At 35.1% G+C, this 19,064-nt stretch overlaps 1 protein-coding gene across 1 annotated transcript; it reads right to left on the bottom strand.

Annotated features, from left to right (window-relative positions):
* Positions 1-8: 8 nt before the first annotated feature.
* On the bottom strand, positions 9-18,984 carry LOC132545261 (1-deoxyxylulose-5-phosphate synthase YajO-like). Its single transcript, XM_060208935.1, has 8 exons — positions 18,818-18,984; positions 12,680-12,742; positions 9,137-9,322; positions 7,073-7,231; positions 5,018-5,196; positions 3,581-3,632; positions 2,219-2,380; positions 9-1,629 (listed from the first exon to the last, which is right to left on the bottom strand). Exons 1-8 carry the CDS (start codon positions 18,935-18,937, stop codon positions 1,534-1,536), a joined length of 1,017 nt encoding a protein of 338 aa, XP_060064918.1. The 5' UTR covers positions 18,938-18,984; the 3' UTR covers positions 9-1,533.
* Between the last annotated feature and the right edge of the window lie 80 nt (positions 18,985-19,064).

Consider the following 19,064-nt stretch of genomic DNA (forward strand, 5'->3'; position numbering starts at 1 on the left):
AAACAAACTTAACAAATTCTGATAATTTTAATTGCATTATAATCAATAACAAATTATCCAAACCAAATTACCAAGACAAAATAGGAAATTATTACACATGTGTTGACTCAGATTTAATGTTAATAAAAGATATTTTTGAATTTTCCTATCAGTCCTTTTAAATCACCCTCACAATGTGAAATAAAATTATAAAATTTCAGATTAATTAACAATTCTTCTTTATCAAATTACAGTAACAATATAGCATTTATTATTAGGCAGTCATAACAGGGCTGATGAATTTTATCTCCGTAAGTAAAGAAAAACACCATAATTTGCCTGCATATGTACATGTAAACATATTCATTATTGGTTCATTCTTAATCATTCGTTAAAGCTTTGAAAGTTTTGCCATCAGCCATACAACCATTATAAAATACACAAAACAAAGAGGCCCATAGGGTCATGTTCCTCATCTTGATTTGCTTGACTGAAATTGCATATTATTCTAACCACGATGGAGTTATTTCTGGTCGACAATATACAAAATATACCACAAAGTGTTATTTTCCTTCTTGGAACCTAATTCAAAATCCCTTTGAAAATGGAGGTTATGAAATTAATGATTTTGAAAAAGCACCATGGGACTTTCAGCCGACCTTGAAAAATTGTACTAAGCACAAAAGTTAAATGTAATGCAAGTCCAGCTTCCAGCATCCATACTTTTCAGAGCTGATGAGACCATAGAACTTGGATATTTTGTACATATAAATGTACTGTATGATCCAGCTATGAATGAAGTATGATAAAAGTTTGGATTTAAACTTTTTGAGAAAGGGATCTAAACCCAAAACTTTAAAGTAAAATGTTAATCACACACTGTTGCCAGCGGATTTACACCATAATCTCGCTTCTGTAACTCTTCTTCACAGGCATGATAAAAATGATTGTTTAAAGTTATATGACTTACTAAAAACCTGGAGCATACCAGTATTTCTTAACAAAAGTATTTAATTTAATGTTTACGTGTTAATGTTTTTCTACAAATATTTCCCAGACATCTGTGTAACTTGTAGAGATGACATAACATGTATTGGTCTTAAACATAATTTTTTCCACATTGGTTTAATTTTCAAAGCTCACTTTTCCAAATTTAAATTGCAATCCACACACAGTTAATCTGCTTCTTTCATAGAAAGTGGCACAACTTGGAATGGTTTGAGACTAGAATCTTTATACATAATTGGTATGACAGTGAAATAACTTGATGGATAGCAGTAGAAATCGATTCTAATTTGACATCCGTCACAGATCAGTGGCTGTATTTCTGTACTTTAATGCATGATTCTATTCATTTCAAAATCAATTGATCGATTCAAATCACTTTTTTTCATTTATTCCGCTATAACTACACTTACATTTCATTTTTTTATTTGACTGACCAGAACAAATATCTTCATGGCATTTAAATGCAAAGATCTCTCCAAAATCTATTTCCACATTAAGAATTCCTAAGAATTCATATAGCACGATAATATTTAAGCATGAGAGTTTCTATTCACAGCGGTCAGGGTGAGCCCATTGGTCCAACACTCGGCCGATCTTCTGTTTGATAGGATCCGTTGCATCTGACATCTCCTTGACAACAGACTGGAATAAACAATTTCAACCAAATTAAGACATAGCCAGACAAAGAAATATTTACAACATTATAACCATAGATTATCCACCTGCACAATGTGAACATACTGCCAAGGAATCAATTCCTCCAAATGATTTTTCAGTACCATGTTATCCTGTCCATGTTGGTGTAATTTTTCAAGACTTATTCACAGATAATTGTTCTGGTGGTCACATTATACTCCTGCGGCACACAAATTCAACATCTTAAATTTGTACGAAATCATCTTCTGACCATCCTTACAAAGCTTAATCAATATCATTCTAACAGTATTTGAATTCAAAATAGATTCTAAAGATGACAGTAATGTTGACTAACTTGAATTTCATTTTCACTAAAATATCATGGAATTTACCCTGTTTTAATCATTTGCATGAAATTTCATCAATATCTGCCAAGAAATGGATGCCAAATGGAGCCCCTTAGCTCACATGAGCCTTAATTCATCTCTGATGAGTTAATTAGGTGCTATGAATTATACTTTAATTATAAATCTATAACTTTGGATATAGTATACCTTAATTATTATATATTGGCAAGTTTAAATGATAAACTTACATCTGGCAATGTTATGACTTGGCTATTTTCCACCATCTGTTCCGGAGTCCTAGCCCCGACAATGACCACTGGGCAGTTGTCCTGTTGTAACACCCAGGCCAGTGAGGCCTGTGCCATACTAACACCAGCGTTCTTACAAATTGCTTGTAATTTTGGCAATGCCTGCAAGAAGAACCAACAATACATGTAATTAATATACTAGATAATTTGGTGATTAAACAACATGTAGAATAGTCACAAATACCAACAAGAGGCCCAATGGGCCTGAACGGCTCACCTAATTTACAGCTTACAAAGAAATACTTTGTCTGTTCATAGTCAATTTCAAAAACACAAAATTCTATTCCTAGGACTTATTCCTTGTTGACAGAAGAAGTTCTTCACACATTTGACCCCAGTAACCTCGACAGTAGGTCAGGGTCGATTATGTGGAAGAATTTCGTAGCATTTTATATAAGGCCTAGATCTTTTGATTAATGATGTTTCAAGATTTTAACACATTTCACTTCCATGATTCTTGAAAGTGGGTCATTTCTTTTAAGAAATTTGGTAGCCATTCTTCCTTGCATGCTACAGACCCAAAATCAGCACCCTGGGCTTTTGGTTAGTGAGAAAAAATTGACCTCTGTGATATAGAATATTGTTCAAAGTAATTTCTTTTCTCAAATTTTGTTGGGCCTTAGTCAAGGATCCTGTCAGCCAAACATCATTACTTTGGCACCCATTTTATTGCTGCTGTAACATTTGGTTACTCAGCAGAAAAGTTTTCAGGTTTAAACAAATATGACATTGGAGACCTTGAATATGCAAACAGTGTTGGTCCTAATTGGCCAAGTGAGTTAAAAGCAACAAGCCTCATACTTTTAAATCCCAAAATGTTTTTCTGTCAATGCATCAAGTCTTTAAAAAAGTTAAATGTCAAAACATTGTCAAATATAGCAATATTTCAAAATTTACATGTTTTAGCTACTTTGCAATTTGAACTTGTGAAATTTCTAAAGAAGAAAAATTGTATTCAGACTAAGAGAGAAGAAAAATATAGAAAGCCAGTAATTCATAAAAACATGAAGAACAAGAAGTTAAAATGGACATCTATTACACATACTCTAATACCTGTAGCAATAAAAAGAAAGCAGTAACATATTTCTGCTTCTAATTCATTTTCTTATATGTAAAATTTCAGAATCTGATTTATTTTTTAACCATTTGACCAGCAACTAGAAATGTTCCAGTTTCTTCATTTGAGAAATTTAACAAAATGTTGGTATTAAAACCACAGATGCTTTCATCTTTTACAGGAAATTAATTTTGACAAGAATGATAAATTTGCACCATGAATTAGATAAATATGATTTAGATTACCTCGAACACTTCCTTCTCAGCTCCTGGTTGTCCATGTCTGGCAGATTTACAGCTGTAAAAAATATATAATGATCCATGTAAAGTCACCGATTATTACAGTCAACTAAAATACATTTATGTTTTTTTAAGTTGAATACAAGATGTTTGGAGAAGTGTCATTGCATCTAGTCAACCATAAACAGCCTACATAACTGACCATACACCTATAGCCTACATAACTGACCATACACTAAAAGCCTAGGTAATAGGACATACACTATATTCTTGCTAATTGTTTTCAAATGAATAAAGAAACTTCTTGAGAAATTATAAGTTTTGGATTATATGAGGTATTCAATGTGTGATACAAAATGTTTCAAAAGTGCAAAAAGTTCCTGTTTTTGATTCTATGTAAGATTTGTGATACTTCAGATCATTTGTTCATAATGCATCACATTCAATGCCACTCTTAATTGATATTATGTTACAAGAACAAGCCCTTACATAAAACAATGAAAGCTACAAAACAAAAAAACCTCATATACGTTTTACCAACAGTCAAGCTTTCTGTGATGTGGGTTTTTTTTAAAATCAAAATGAGACTTTCCAGAAACCTGGTAAAAAGATTTCATTGGTCAACAGCACACACATCCAAATCAAGATGGCTGCTCTCTGTTGTAACCACTTTGATGAAATCTTACAACAATTTCCCGTTTCTCTTGGAATCACTTCATGACCTTCTCAAACTTGATTTAACATTTACTAGTTAATGTTTATACATAATCTCTGATCTGAAACTATGCCACAGAAAATATGCAGTTAAGTTAGTAGACTTATGGCACAAATAGCGACTGAAACTGGAAGTAAAAGTTCTTTGATGGTGACAGTTTCATTGTACTGCAATTGACCAGACTCTTCAGTTAGGAAGTATTCAAGCACCTGGGTGAACAAGACTATTATATGACAATTTTAAATGGGCAGAGTTATCTTTCCTTTCCATTTATATGCAGGACTGTTTACATCCCAAATTATAACATGATGCTTTTTCAATAATCATCGTCCAATTTGATTTCTCAAATTGCATGGTAAACCAACTTAAATACAGTGCTGATTTTACACATATTTAAGCTCATAACAGATTTCTAAACCAGGTATTTTACCTATGAAGAAAGACGTAATCTGCATCAACATATGTGATACAGACTTTTTAAAAATTTGTTTTGAAATGTAATTTGAAAAGAATGTTATATGCTTACCATTAAAATAAAAATCTTTAATGGCTAAAGACCATTATTCAGCATTTCCACATTGAACATTAGAGATAACAATCCGCAGTTCGGTATGATTTTATTCATTTAAAATCTTAGGAAAACATGAGCTGGTTTTTGTTTACCAGGGTTAGAGTATTTCGTCTTTAATCATTGACTTTTGATATGTTACAGTAGATACAAATTATACCTTTCTGGGGAAAACAGCTTTCCCCTCTTTCTTCCCTCAGGAACATCTTCTGTAGAAGTAAATCTGCCACTAAGAAGGCCCTGTTGGAGGGGGGAGTAGGCGAGGATTCCAATGTTTCTCTTCTTACACTCTGGTATCACATCAAACTCGGATGACCTCCACAGCAAATTGTACCCCATCTATATATATATATATCACACTTCAGTACTCACAATTATACATCAAAACTGACAGATCTCCACAGCAAGTTCTACCCCATCTATATATAAACACCATACTTCAGTACTCACAATTTATACATCAAAACTGACATCTCCACAGCAAATTGTACCCCATCTATATATAAACACAAAACTTCAGTACTAATAGTTTATACATCAAAACTGACATCTCCACAGCAAATTGTACCCCATCTATATATAAACACAAAACTTCAGTACTAATAGTTTATACATCAAAACTGACGGATCTCCACAGCAAATTGTACCCCATCTATATATAAACACAGAACTTCAGTACTAATAGTTTATACATCAAAACTGATGGATCTCCACAGCAAATTGTACCCCATCTATATAAAAATATCCCACTTCAGTACTCACAATTTATACATCAAAACTGACGGATCTCCACAGCAAGTTCTACCCCATCTATATAAAAATATCCCACTTCAGTACTCACAATTTATACATCAAAACTGACGGATCTCCATAGCAAGTTCTACCCCATCTATATAAAAATATCCCACTTCAGTACTCACAATTTATACATCAAAACTGACGGATCTCCACAGCAAGTTCTACCCCATCTATATAAAAATATCCCACTTCAGTACTCACAATTTATACATCAAAACTGACGGATCTCCACAGCAAGTTCTACCCCATCTATATAAAAATATCCCACTTCAGTACTCACAATTTATACATCAAAACTGACGGATCTCCATAGCAAGTTCTACCCCATCTATATAAAAATATCCCACTTCAGTACTCACAATTTATACATCAAAACTGACATCTCCATAGCAAGTTCTACCCCATCTATATAAAAATATCCCACTTCAGTACTCACAATTTATACATCAAAACTGACATCTCCATAGCAAGTTCTACCCCATCTATATAAAAATATCCCACTTCAGTACTCACAATTTATACATCAAAACTGACATCTCCATAGCAAGTTCTACCCCATCTATATAAAAATATCCCACTTCAGTACTCACAATTTATACATCAAAACTGACATCTCCATAGCAAGTTCTACCCCATCTATATAAAAATATCCCACTTCAGTACTCACAATTTATACATCAAAACTGACATCTCCATAGCAAGATCTACCCCATCTATATAAAAATATCCCACTTCAGTACTCACAATTTATACATCAAAACTGACATCTCCACAGCAAGTTCTACCCCATCTATATAAAAATATCCCACTTCAGTACTCACAATTTATACATCAAAACTGACATCTCCACAGCAAGTTCTACCCCATCTATATATAAACACAGAACTTCAGTACTAATAGTTTATACATCAAAACTGACATCTCCACAGCAAGTTCTACCCCATCTATATATAAACACAGAACTTCAGTACTAATAGTTTATACATCAAAACTGACATCTCCATAGCAAGTTCTACCCCATCTATATAAAAATATCCCACTTCAGTACTCACAATTTATACATCAAAACTGACGGATCTCCACAGCAAGTTCTACCCCATCTATATAAAAATAACTTCAGTACTCACAATTTATACATCAAAACTGACGGATCTCCACAGCAAGTTCTACCCCATCTATATAAAAATAACCCACTTCAGTACTCACAATTTATACATCAAAACTGACATCTCCACAGCAAGTTCTACATCTATATATAAACACAGAACTTCAGTACTAATAGTTTATACATCAAAACTGACATCTCCATAGCAAGTTCTACCCCATCTATATATAAACACCACACTTCAGTACTCATAGTTTTTTTTTATATCAAACAAAAATTATGGCTTATCCTAATTTAGTAGAAAAAAAGTACCTGGTTGGAAACAATTTTGGCTCCAGCATCTGAGAAAGCTTTGATATTTTTAGGTCCAAAGTTTGAAACACCATAGTGACGGATTCTTCCAAGGGCTATCTGTCTATCAAGCTCTTTGATGGACTCATCAAAGTCACACAGGAAACTGGGGAAATGCACCTGTTCAAAAAAGCCAAATTTAATTATTGCAAAGACCCTGAACCATCTCCTTCACAAATATAAACAATCAGGAAAACGCAAACAATTATAAACACAAAGTAATTAACAATAAATACAAAATAGACTACACAAAACGAAAAAATAAACCCAACATGTGATAGACAGGTTATAAATAAACATGACATCTTTTATGACAGGAAATAAACCAACTAAATGTATAATGACAGGAAATAAATAAACATTATGTGGATCATGACAGGAAGTAAATAAACATTATGTGGATCATGACAGGAAGTAAATAAACATTATGTGGATCATGACAGGAAATAAATAAACATGACCTGTATTATAACAGGAAATAAACAAACATTATGAGTATTTTGACAGGAAATAAGTGAACATAACATATGAAGCTGAAGTCTGGTGTAAATATTGCTGACTGATCTGGATAACCCACATAGAGTAGACACTTCCAATTGTGACATTCTATCATTATGAAGAATCTTACATATTCTGTACAAGGTTTCCCTAGAATTAACATAGAATAGTATAATGTTATAATTAATTTCATGGTATTCAGTATGTTTTCTCTCTTGAAAGAATCAACTGTTGTATTCTTTTAGATAATGTTGCATACTTAATCACATTTTGTCAATAGTATTTCTCATTTAAATGAATGTGTAAAAAAAATGTAAATTCTAAAGATATTGATTCATTTTACGAACCTTCTCACCGTTTGAACAAGCAATTAAAAAACTCTGTTGATATGGATATAAAGAATAAATATGATTATCATCCTAATCTGATATCTTTATCTATTCTAACTGATACTAACAACTGAAAAAGGCACTCAACTGACATAAATGAATATGAACTTTTATCAAAAAGTACTGATGTCATAACAAGTACATCTTCTGTCATGTGTAGGTTATACTTAGTTACATAATGTCATAACCAGACATGTTCATCAACTGTCGTATGTGTAGGTTATAATTAGTTACACAATGTCATAACCAGACATGTTCATTCTCTGTCATATGTGTAGGTTATAATTAGTTACACAATGTCATAACCAGACATGTTCATTCTCTGTCATATGTGTAGGCTATAATTAGTTACACAATGTCATAACCAGACATGTTCATTCTCTGTCATATGTGTAGGTTATAATTAGTTACACAATGTCATAACCAGACATGTTCATTCTCTGTCATATGTGTAGGTTATAATTAGTTACACAATGTCATAACCAGACATGTTCATCAACTGTCGTATGTGTAGGTTATAATTAGTTACACAATGTCATAACCAGACATGTTCATCAACTGTCGTATGTGTAGGTTATAATTAGTTACACAATGTCATAACCAGACATGTTCATTCTCTGTCATATGTGTAGGTTATAACTAGTTACACAATGTCATAACCAGACATGTTCATTCTCTGTCATATGTGTAGGTTATAAATAGTTACACAATAACTGATAACAAATAGAGGGTGCCACAAAAAAAATATTGACGTAATCAGAGAATAAACCATTACTCTTTTTGAAATTTTAAATGAAGAATTATTGAATGATTAAAATAAGATACTAAGATATTTCTGATAATCTTAAGTGTTAAAATCTTTTACATAATTGATTATCAAACCCATAAATGAAAATTACATATTAATAGATTCCATTTATTTCACGGTATGCTTCATCAGCTAATATTTGTTTCTATCTATCTGATTTTCTTGTTTGATGTTTAAGCATTGTATTGCCCTGTATATCAAGTCAATACTATTCAAGATATAGCATACATCACAAATTATTTATGGACCAATGAGGAACCACAGAAATAGGGTGACTGAATAGCCTACCTTCTGATGTTGGTGGGTTAGAAATGTTTTTTGAGTATTTACCTGAAGAAGATCAACATAATTCATCTCCAGTTTGCGCAGACTCTTGGACACAGCTTCATCAATCTGTTGGGGACTATAAGCAGGTGTTGAAGGTCCCTCTCTGAAGCCAAACTTTGTAGCAACTACTGCCTGGTCCCTTTTCCCAGCCAAAGCCTTTCCCAAAACCTCCTCTGATCCAGCATAGCCCTGCCAAACAATTTAGATTTCTATATCATTATCATTTCTAATATCATTACCTGTGTAACAAAGTCTAGAATCAGAAATTACAATTGAAATACCTCAGATGTCTTATTTATTTCAAATTTTGACCCTTAATGAGCGAAATTTCTTTGTTAAAGGGAGGTTTACTGTGCTGTCATGTGAAACAAAATTGTGTGATTTTAGTAAATATATTAAAGGTTACCAACAAATAACATTTATGTGAAAAATCATTACATAATGATTAAAGAAACTGATCAGTATATTGCATGTACAGGTAGCACTATTTTTACCAGTAAACACCAGAGGAAGTTAAAATATCTAGAGTTATTTCCATTTTGAAAACCAAAGATTATTTAGTCGTTCCTTTGTGACGTCAATTGTCACTTTTGTGCCAATAGACACATTTTCATTTGTAGTGTTTATGAAAGCTGTGTACAATAAATTGACTATGCCTGCAACAGAAAGGTAAAGGTAACTGTAATAGTTTGAGCTAAAATATGTACAGTAATGTGTGCAAGTACTTTTGGGTGGATGAAAACAGGAAAAATGTTTCTGCTTGTATTCAATCAATTTTGATCCTTAAGAGCCAAGAACTTTATCTAAGAATATACAGCTAAGGTAAGCTATGTGTATGGTGTACAGAGATTGTCCCAGTGTCTGTATAAGGTGTAGAGAGACTGTCCCAGTTTCTGTGTAAGGTGTACAGAAACTGCCCCAGTGTATGTGTAAGGTATACAAAGACTGTCCCAATGTCTGTGTAAGGTGTACTGAGACTGTGCCAGTGTATGTGTAAGGTATACAGAGACTGCCCCAGTGTGTGTGTAAGGTGTGCAGAGACTGTCCCAGTGTGTGTGTGTGTAAGGTGTACAGAGACTGCCCCAGTGTGTGTGTAAGGTGTGCAGAGACTGCCCCAGTGTGTGTAAGGTGTACATAGATTGTCCCAGTGTGTGTGTAAGGTGTACAGAGACTGCCTCAGTGTGTGTATAAGGTGTACAGAGACTGCCCCAGTGTGTGTGCAAGGTGTACAGAGACTGCCCCAGTGTGTGTGTAAGGTGTACAGAGATTGTCCCAGTGTCTGTGTAAGGTGTAGAGAGACTGTCCCAGTTTCTGTGTAAGGTGTACAGAAACTGCCCCAGTGTATGTGTAAGGTATACAAAGACTGTCCCAGTGTCTGTGTAAGGTGTACTGAGACTGTGCCAGTGTATGTGTAAGGTATACAGAGACTGCCCCAGTGTGTGTGTAAGGTGTGCAGAGACTGTCCCAGTGTGTGTGTGTGTAAGGTGTACAGAGACTGCCCCAGTGTGTATAAGGTGTACATAGATTGTCCCAGTGTGTGTGTAAGGTGTACAGAGACTGCCCCAGTGTGTGTTTAAGGTGTACAGAGACTGCCCCAGTGTGTGTGCAAGGTGTACAGAGACTGCCCCAGTGTGTGTGTAAGGTATACAGAGATTGTCCCAGTGTCTGTGTAAGGTGTACAGAGATTGTCCCAGTGTCTGTGTAAGGTGTACAGAGATTGTCCTAGTGTCTGTAAGGTGTACAGAGACTGCCCCAGTGTGTGTGTAAGGTGTACAGAGATTGTCCCAGTGTATGTGTAAGGTGTACAGAGACTGCCCCAGTGTCTGTAAGGTGTACAGAGATTGTCCCAGTGTCTAGGTAAGGTGTACAGAGACTGTCCCAGTGTGTGTGTAAGGTGTACAGAGATTGTCCCAGTGTCTAGGTAAGGGGTACAGAGATTGTCCCGGTGTGTGTGTAAGGTGTACGGAGACTGCCCCAGTGTGTGTGTAAGGTGTACAGAGATTGTCCCAGTGTCTAGGTAAGGTGTACAGAGACTGCCTCAGTGTGTGTGTAAGATGTACAGAGACTGCCCCAGTGTGTGTGTAAGGTGTACAGAGATTGTCCCAGTGTCTGTGTAAGGTGTACAGAGACTGCCCCAGTGTCTGTGTAAGGTGTACAGAGATTGTCCCAGTGTCTAGGTAAGGGGTACAGAGACTGCCTCAGTGTGTGTGTAAGGTGTACAGAGATTGTCCCAGTGTCTAGGTAAGGTGTACAGAGACTACCTCAGTGTGTATGTAAGGTGTACAGAGATTGTCCCAGTGTCTAGGTAAGGGGTACAGAGATTGTCCCAGTGTGTGTGTAAGGTGTACAGAGATTGTCCCAGTGTCTAGGTAAGGTGTACAGAGACTGCCTCAGTGTGTGTGTGTAAGGTGTACAAAGATTGTCCCAGTGTCTAGGTAAGGTGTACAGAGACTGCCTCAGTGTGTGTGTAAGGTGTACAGAGATTGTCCCAGTGTCTAGGTAAGGTGTACAGAGATTGTCCCAGTGTCTAGGTAAGGGGTACAGAGATTGTCCCAATGTGTGTGTAAGGTGTACAGAGACTGCCCCAGTGTGTGTGTAAAGTGTACAGAGATTGTCCCAGTGTCTGTGTAAAGTGTACAGAAACTGCCCCAGTGTCTGTGTAAGGTGTACAGAGATTGTCCCAGTGTCTAGGTAAGGTGTACAGAGACTGTCTCAGTGTGTGTGTAAGGTGAACAGAGATTGTCCCAGTGTCTAGGTTAGGGGTACAGAGACTGCCTCAGTGTGTTTGTAAGGTGTACAGAGATTGTCCCAGTGTCTAGGTAAGGTGTACAGAGACTGCCTCAGTGTGTGTGTAAGGTGTACAGAGATTGTCCCAGTGTCTAGGTAAGGTGTATAGAGACTGCCTCAGTGTGTGTGTAAGATGTACAGAGATTGTCCCAGTGTCTAGGTTAGGGGTACAGAGACTGCCTCAGTGTGTTTGTAAGGTGTACAGAGATTGTCCCAGTGTCTATGTAAGGAGAGCTTGGCATGACCCTGTTTAGTGATACTAGTCACCAGAACTGCCAATTATTAATGAATTATGAGATTCAGGCCCCAAATAAAGGACAAAATAGACAGTGGAAAATGAGCTAGGATGTTCCATTTATCTAAAATGTGTTCATTTATTTGTTTAAAAAAAAATACTAACTCTTGGTAAATAATTATCAAATCTACAACATAGACAAGAAATAAACCAAACGAAAAACATTGTGTAAGTGAGATTTTTAGGGGTAGAACAAAATTTCAAAAATTATCGCTCCGATAATGTATTTTCACTTTATAAATTTTGATTACCCAGCCACTTATAGTGTGTTATACAAGAACACTTAAAAAGGAAATTATTGCCAGTTCAAAGACAAGACTGTGTGTTACATACAGCAATATGTAAATCTTATCACTGATAAGCTTCGTGTAATAATAATAACGAGAGAAAATGGCACAAATACAATATGTTGTCTAATTTGTTTGGGGAAAATAATTAAGATCGCCAACAAAAAATCAACGTACCTCTGCTGTATCAAAGAAATTCACTCCAATCTCCAAGCATTTGTCTACAATGGCACAGGATTGCTGTAAGAAAAAGTTTATATTTTAAAAAAAAAATCAACTTAAGATTTGAACAATGAGTATAAAGTATGATAATGGTGATTTCCAGATGTCAGTGGTTGGGGAAATAATTATCATAGAATTGGGGTTTATCATTTGGCATTGGCACATCCAATCAATTCTAACCTATTTCCACAACAAATGGTTAAACTCTTAACCATGACAGTTATGACATGGATGATAAGTAAATGTCATTTTTCATTGCATCAAAATTTGGTTTTTAGCCTTTTTGTTGGCCAGGGAAAATTGTGTAAAGGTTTCAACCAAATTGAATTGTGACCTTGAAAATGAGTCAAGGTCATCCTAAGAACATGTAAGCCAAATACCATACTTTTGTGTCTTTATGTTAGTCAAGAAAAGTCATGTAAAGGTGTAAACAAAATTGACCCCTATGACCTGGAACATGGGTCAAAGTCATATTTTTTTGCAAACCTTTTCAGGTGTCATTTGTGAAATTTATCAGCCAAATACCATGCTTCTGTACCTTTTGGTAAGTCAAAGGAAGTTGTTTAAATGTTTTAACACATTCAACCCCTCAAGGTCATTTCTGTTACAAAAGTTTCCAGGCTTTCTCCTTGGAACCTGTAAGTCAAATACCATGTATTTACTTTTTGGTTAGTCAGATAAAGTTGTGTAAAGGTTTAAACAAATATGATCCTGTGATCTTGAATATGGGTCAATGTCATTTCTTTTCGCAACTTTGTCCAGCTTCTTCCTAATTATCTATCAGCCAAATAACATGCTTCTGCCCCTTATGGTTAGTCAGAAGAAGTCGTCTAAGGTTTTAACAAATTTGACCCCTGTACCTTGCATATGGGTCAAGGTAATTTTTTTCTATAATTTTGTCATGATTCATCCCAGCAACCCACCAACAAAATATCATGACCTTTGGCCTGTTGGTTATTGAGAAGAAGTAGTTTAAATGGACAAGTTGATGCTGGACAGATGATGGTACAAGGTGGGCTAATAATGGATAAGTTGATGCCGGACAGATGATGGTACAAGGTGGGCTAAAAATAGATACCTTGATGCTGGACAGATGATGGTACAAGGTGGGCTAATAATGGATAAGTTGATGCCGGACAGATGATGGTACAAGGTGGGCTAAAAATAGATACCTTGATGCTGGACAGATGATAGTACAAGGTGGGCTAATAATGGATAAGTTGATGCTGGACAGATGATGGTACAAGGTGGGCTAATAATGGAAAAGTATGAAAGGCGGACCAGAAGTAGAACTTGATTTAACATGATAAATTCAAACATGAAATCTAAGATTGTTGTATATTATCTTACTGTGTTTTCTATATGACTATGACATTTTGTAGAATTTTTTTGTGAACTACGTTTTTGACAATGTAATCGACAACATTATTTAGTAAATAGCATCAACAGTTCTCTTGAATATATACATATACATATCTTTGGAAGATTTCAACTAATTCTACATTAATTATCACAACAAAACTTAGAATGCAAATTCTGAAAAAGAATCTAGACACGATTAACATTACAGAAGAAAAAGGGGAATAACTTTTCCAAATACCACTATCCCGGAAAACACCAATTTATGTCATGGGAGAAAAGAGGAGATATCTATAACAATAACAGTTTACAATGGATAGATGGAAAGACAATGCCATACCATAATACATCCTGTCAAAATATTTGACAGGTGAAGAAAACCAACACATGATGGATGTTGCTCTATTGCTTAATCTTAGAAGCCTTCGGGCCTGAGTCAGGTGAGCATATATAAGAACTAGCATTCCTTCAGCACATGACTTCATGTACATGTAGGTCAATGTTGAAGGTCACAACCATATTTGTATTTCATAACCTTATCTACTGTTTAATCTACTGACAACAAAGCTGATAAACCCGAGATAAAAACCGATACCTGGTTACAAACGTTTTGGGATGTCAAAGTGAACAGGATGAGACCCTGACCTGACAACATTGTACCTAAACAATTCACATAAATTCAACTTGATGCATAAATTAGATCCAAATTATAAGTTGGGCAGCTTCAAAAGTGGGCTGTTCTTAACTAAACAATATACATTCAGCTGATACGGCCGACACGTTCAATCTTATCCAGTGACTACATGTCTATGTGTTATGGTATCAGCTAGGCTAGGTTAATGTCATCCCTTTAAGTATCAGATTCACACAGTAAAGAGCACGATCTGCATTTACCACAAAATTTGATGACAATACAAGTGTCAAATTATACTGTATTTGGGTATATTTTTAAGCTGTACAATTTCTTCGAAAATCCTCAAAATCCATCATCTGCAATTTTTGCATATTTCATTTTCTGCCATTTTATTGTCTCAGAAATTTGAAAGGTCTCTTTTGAAGACCTTGAATACTTCAGATTCAAGCTACCTTACATATATACCAGTATAAATTCCAACACCAACTTAAGATCTAAATGACCAGTCAAACTAGTTTAGAGTATTACATACGATCTAGTATTTATTTGTGACAGAAATATTGACAACTGAAATTGTTCAGGTGCATGTAGGTACATCTGCTCTACAGATGTACTTACTCATGTGTTTACGATATGAAAAAAATGCTTATTTTGCAATTTTAATTTTTTGCATTTTGAAAGGATAGCTAAAATGAATTTTTTTTTAAATTCAAATATGTGCAAAAAAATCCTGATGAAGTAAAATGAACATACTTATGGTAAATTTATGGCTACAACATAGCATTGTTTATTACCCTGCAAGTGCTCTATCATTTTTATGTAAATTTCAAAATGTATAACTACAGTTGTTGGGTCGTACAATGTTGGACGATTTGCAATGGTGCATGATATCTGCACGATAGGAAAATTGGATGAAATAAATAAGCTATCACATATTTGTGCATACGTTGTGCAGTTCTTATAAATGAGTGTAGGATAGGATTCATTTATTTTCTAAATATGTAAGAATTTAACTAGCATATTTCCTAATTAATCCATTAATATATAGGTCGGACACTTGTTGATATATCAGATACACACTGAATAGTTAGATACACTCGTGTTTTGATTACAAAGAGCCACACTTGACCAGCCTTAGTGTACGGACACACATCAAATGGGCGTCTTTATGTCACAGCAATGAATTATTTAAAACCTCAGAAAGGAAATTTGATTTTCATTACTTCTGTATTATTATAATTTTTCATTCATTTTGCAAACAAAAAGTATATGCTCAGGTAAATCTTAAGTGTTGTGTTTGTCACACGGGCGACCCAGTCGGTACGGATCTGGACCGGTTACATATAACACCCATTTACAAGTTAACTTGACTTGTCCACAGCAGCACCACTACTCGTCACTTTCTGAGGTGTGAAACTATATACCATAAGAACAATTAATGCAGGTCTAGTGTTATTTCATTAACCATCAAATCAAATACAACTGTGTGATCCTATTGTACCGTTTTGTGCACATACTGTGTTGTGCATGTGTGCGCATGACGTATGCACGATCCGTGCATGAGGTTTTTGGTGTGTCTTGGATTACCACACCTGTAATTTTACAAGGTGATTTAATGTCTCTAAGGAAGCAGCTTCTAGGTCAGCTCAGGTAAATATCAATGCTAATTAGTGACTCTATAATGTAGTAGTACTCAGGCATTTGTGATGTCACAGTGACACCAGCACTCTGACAAAATAGCAGGTATCATACATATTCACCATCTGCGCACCAATTTTTTGGTGAATTGTGTGTTACTGCAACTGTAATGGCGATTTAATGTCTATAATAAGGCTGCTTCTAGGTCTGCTCTGGTAAATATTAATGCCAGCCGGTGACCATATCAAGCCCTAATGCACATTACACGCCTAAGTGGCACTCCGACAAAATAGCGTGTGTCATACATATGTATACAACTATTGATAGCTGTATCCAGGTAAGTTCCAAACACAGGTAAAGTTATTATAAATAAAGTGAATTGCTGAAATACATGCCTCAGGTGGTCTATGGTGTTTAGAATTGGGAGTAACTGAACCCTTTTTATCAAATACTGGTTATAAAAGAGTACATACTTAATTAATTGTTGTTAAAAATGGTTTTGTTGTCTCCATCTCGTAAGAGAAAGGCTATTACTCCTGAAACCCAGCATCTTATCATAAACAAAGTTGACTGGGATTCTACCAAAAAAGGAAATTGAAGCTCAGTCTGAAATCCTGGCACCAACTCTTAGTGTGTGCAATTCTGAAAACAAAACTTGGCCCTACATTCATTGCTGAGAATGAAACAGCATCAGAGTGCTATGTATGAAACTGTTGAAAACAATAAAAATATTCTACTATCTTGGCCTATTTCATTGGCAAAATTTGATGAATTAACAAAACAAAATGGAGACAATGACTTTAAATCTAACAAAGCTGGTTGGTACATTTTTGAACGAGACATATATAACATTGTGTGTCATTTTGTAAGTGGGGAACGTGCTGTTGTTAGTCCAGAATCTGGAGATAAATGATTTAACAACAAGCTTCCAAAACTCATTGAACTTTATCCATCCAAAGATATATATGATGCAAATGAAACCAGACGTCTTCAATGTCTACTGCCAATTAATATAACACTACAACTAAAAGGTGAAAACTGTCGTAGCAGCAAAAAGTCCAAAGAAAGACCGACTGTGCTATTCTGAATAGCCTATTCATGAATCCAACAAACTAAAATCTCTCATAATTAGAAAATTTCTAAATCCACAATGTTTCAAGGGTGTAAAAATTTTACCTGTTGTCTACATGGCAAACACAAAAGCATGGATTACAACTGACATTTTCATTGAGTAAATTAAACTACTCAAATGTTTGTACAAAACTGACATGATTGTGGTTAACTGTGCTGCCCATCCAAATGTCGAGAACTTAAAAGCCATTAAACTAACCTTCTTCCCACCAAATACAACAGGTAAATGCCAACCAATGGATCAAGGCATTATTTACAACACCATGGTGAAATACTGCCAGGCACTTGTATCATATTTTTTTAAGGTAAATCAACAAGTTAATTCAAATAAATATTCATGAAATATTAGTAAAAAAGTATAACATTTATATGTGTAGATAATCGCACCACGTGACTTTGTCAAAGAGTACACATGGCCACGATAGATGGCAGTAATGTGAACATTTAGATTTGTTATTATGAAAGGGACAGAATGGGATTTAGTAAAGCACAACACTAATTGGTAGACATAAGGATTTAATGAACATCAGAAAGCTATTTTTACTTTTGTATTTCGGTGTCACAACAAAAACCAAGATCCATGAATTCATACAACAATGCAATCCTCAAGCTTTACAGAGCTTGGAAAGATGTTTCCCCAACATGCACTGCAAATTGTTTTTTTAAGAAAGCTGACTTTAAAAAAAAATCTGACATTTGAATAGGAGGATGAGATTCCCCTTGATAGACTGAGCTGCTGGACAACAACCTTCCCCGCCAGGACCTGATCACAACGCTGAATGAGACAAGCAGTGAATCAGGACAAAGCACTAATGTGACAATGACAGAATTTATTAATATTAATACTGATGTTGTCAGTTCTGCAGAAATATCTGATTTCAACAGGATTGATTCTATTTGCAATATTTCTATAGGATGAAAAGGAAACTGTTGAAGAGGATGAATACATGGGCAATGACAGCGACATGATAAATGCATGTCACATATATGTGAATGAACAAATAAAATTTTGTCATCAGTCACATTGTTATTTCTTTACTTTCTGACAATGAATTTTAGCTAAAGCCAGAAAGACCAAATTGGCTTTCCACTTTGGTCTATTTAATTTCAAGGCACACTGTGTATGTGAGTGTGTCATATTTTTTTTTTTTTTTGCGAAATGAATCAGAAATGACATTTTCTTGATGACATGTTTGGTTTATTCTTTAAAAATAATTGAATTTTCGTTGCAGCTGAGAATGAAAATAGTAAAGACAGCATTGGTTAAAACAGGCAATATACGGAATATTAAAAAGGGGGAGGGGTCAAAAGCAAAACGTAAGTACATATACCTCGATGGGTTGTGCATCCCAGTTGATGGTGTCTTTGTTGCTGTTAAATTGCCAGCATCCAAGACAAACTCTGGATACTTCAAGATCAGTACCGGGGAGTTTCACACGAGGCACAGCCATGCTTGTTTTCTACCAGGTCAGGACAATTTGGGCCAAGAGGCAAGTCGCCGGCGATCGATAACACTTTACGGTATCATAAAGTAGAATGGTGATGTTGCAAAATAAACAAAACATTAAAATGTATCTA

This window comes from Ylistrum balloti, unplaced genomic scaffold (genome assembly GCF_031769215.1).
Source record: "Ylistrum balloti isolate Yb309-2 unplaced genomic scaffold, AGI_CSIRO_Ybal_v1 Utg369836, whole genome shotgun sequence".
Classification (NCBI taxonomy): Eukaryota; Metazoa; Mollusca; class Bivalvia; order Pectinida; family Pectinidae; genus Ylistrum; species Ylistrum balloti.

Bases quoted from the DNA above. Each gene is read 5' to 3' on its own strand.
- LOC132545261 (XM_060208935.1), bottom strand. From the start codon at position 18,937: ATGGCTGTGCCTCGTGTGAAACTCCCCGGTACTGATCTTGAAGTATCC. The intron at 12,743-18,817 runs GTATATGTACTT...TTTTTCTTACAG, and splicing joins GGGATGCACAACCCATCGAG to CAATCCTGTGCCATTGTAGA. The intron at 5,197-7,072 runs GTACTTTTTTTC...ATATATATATAG, and splicing joins CCAAAATTGTTTCCAACCAG to ATGGGGTACAATTTGCTGTG.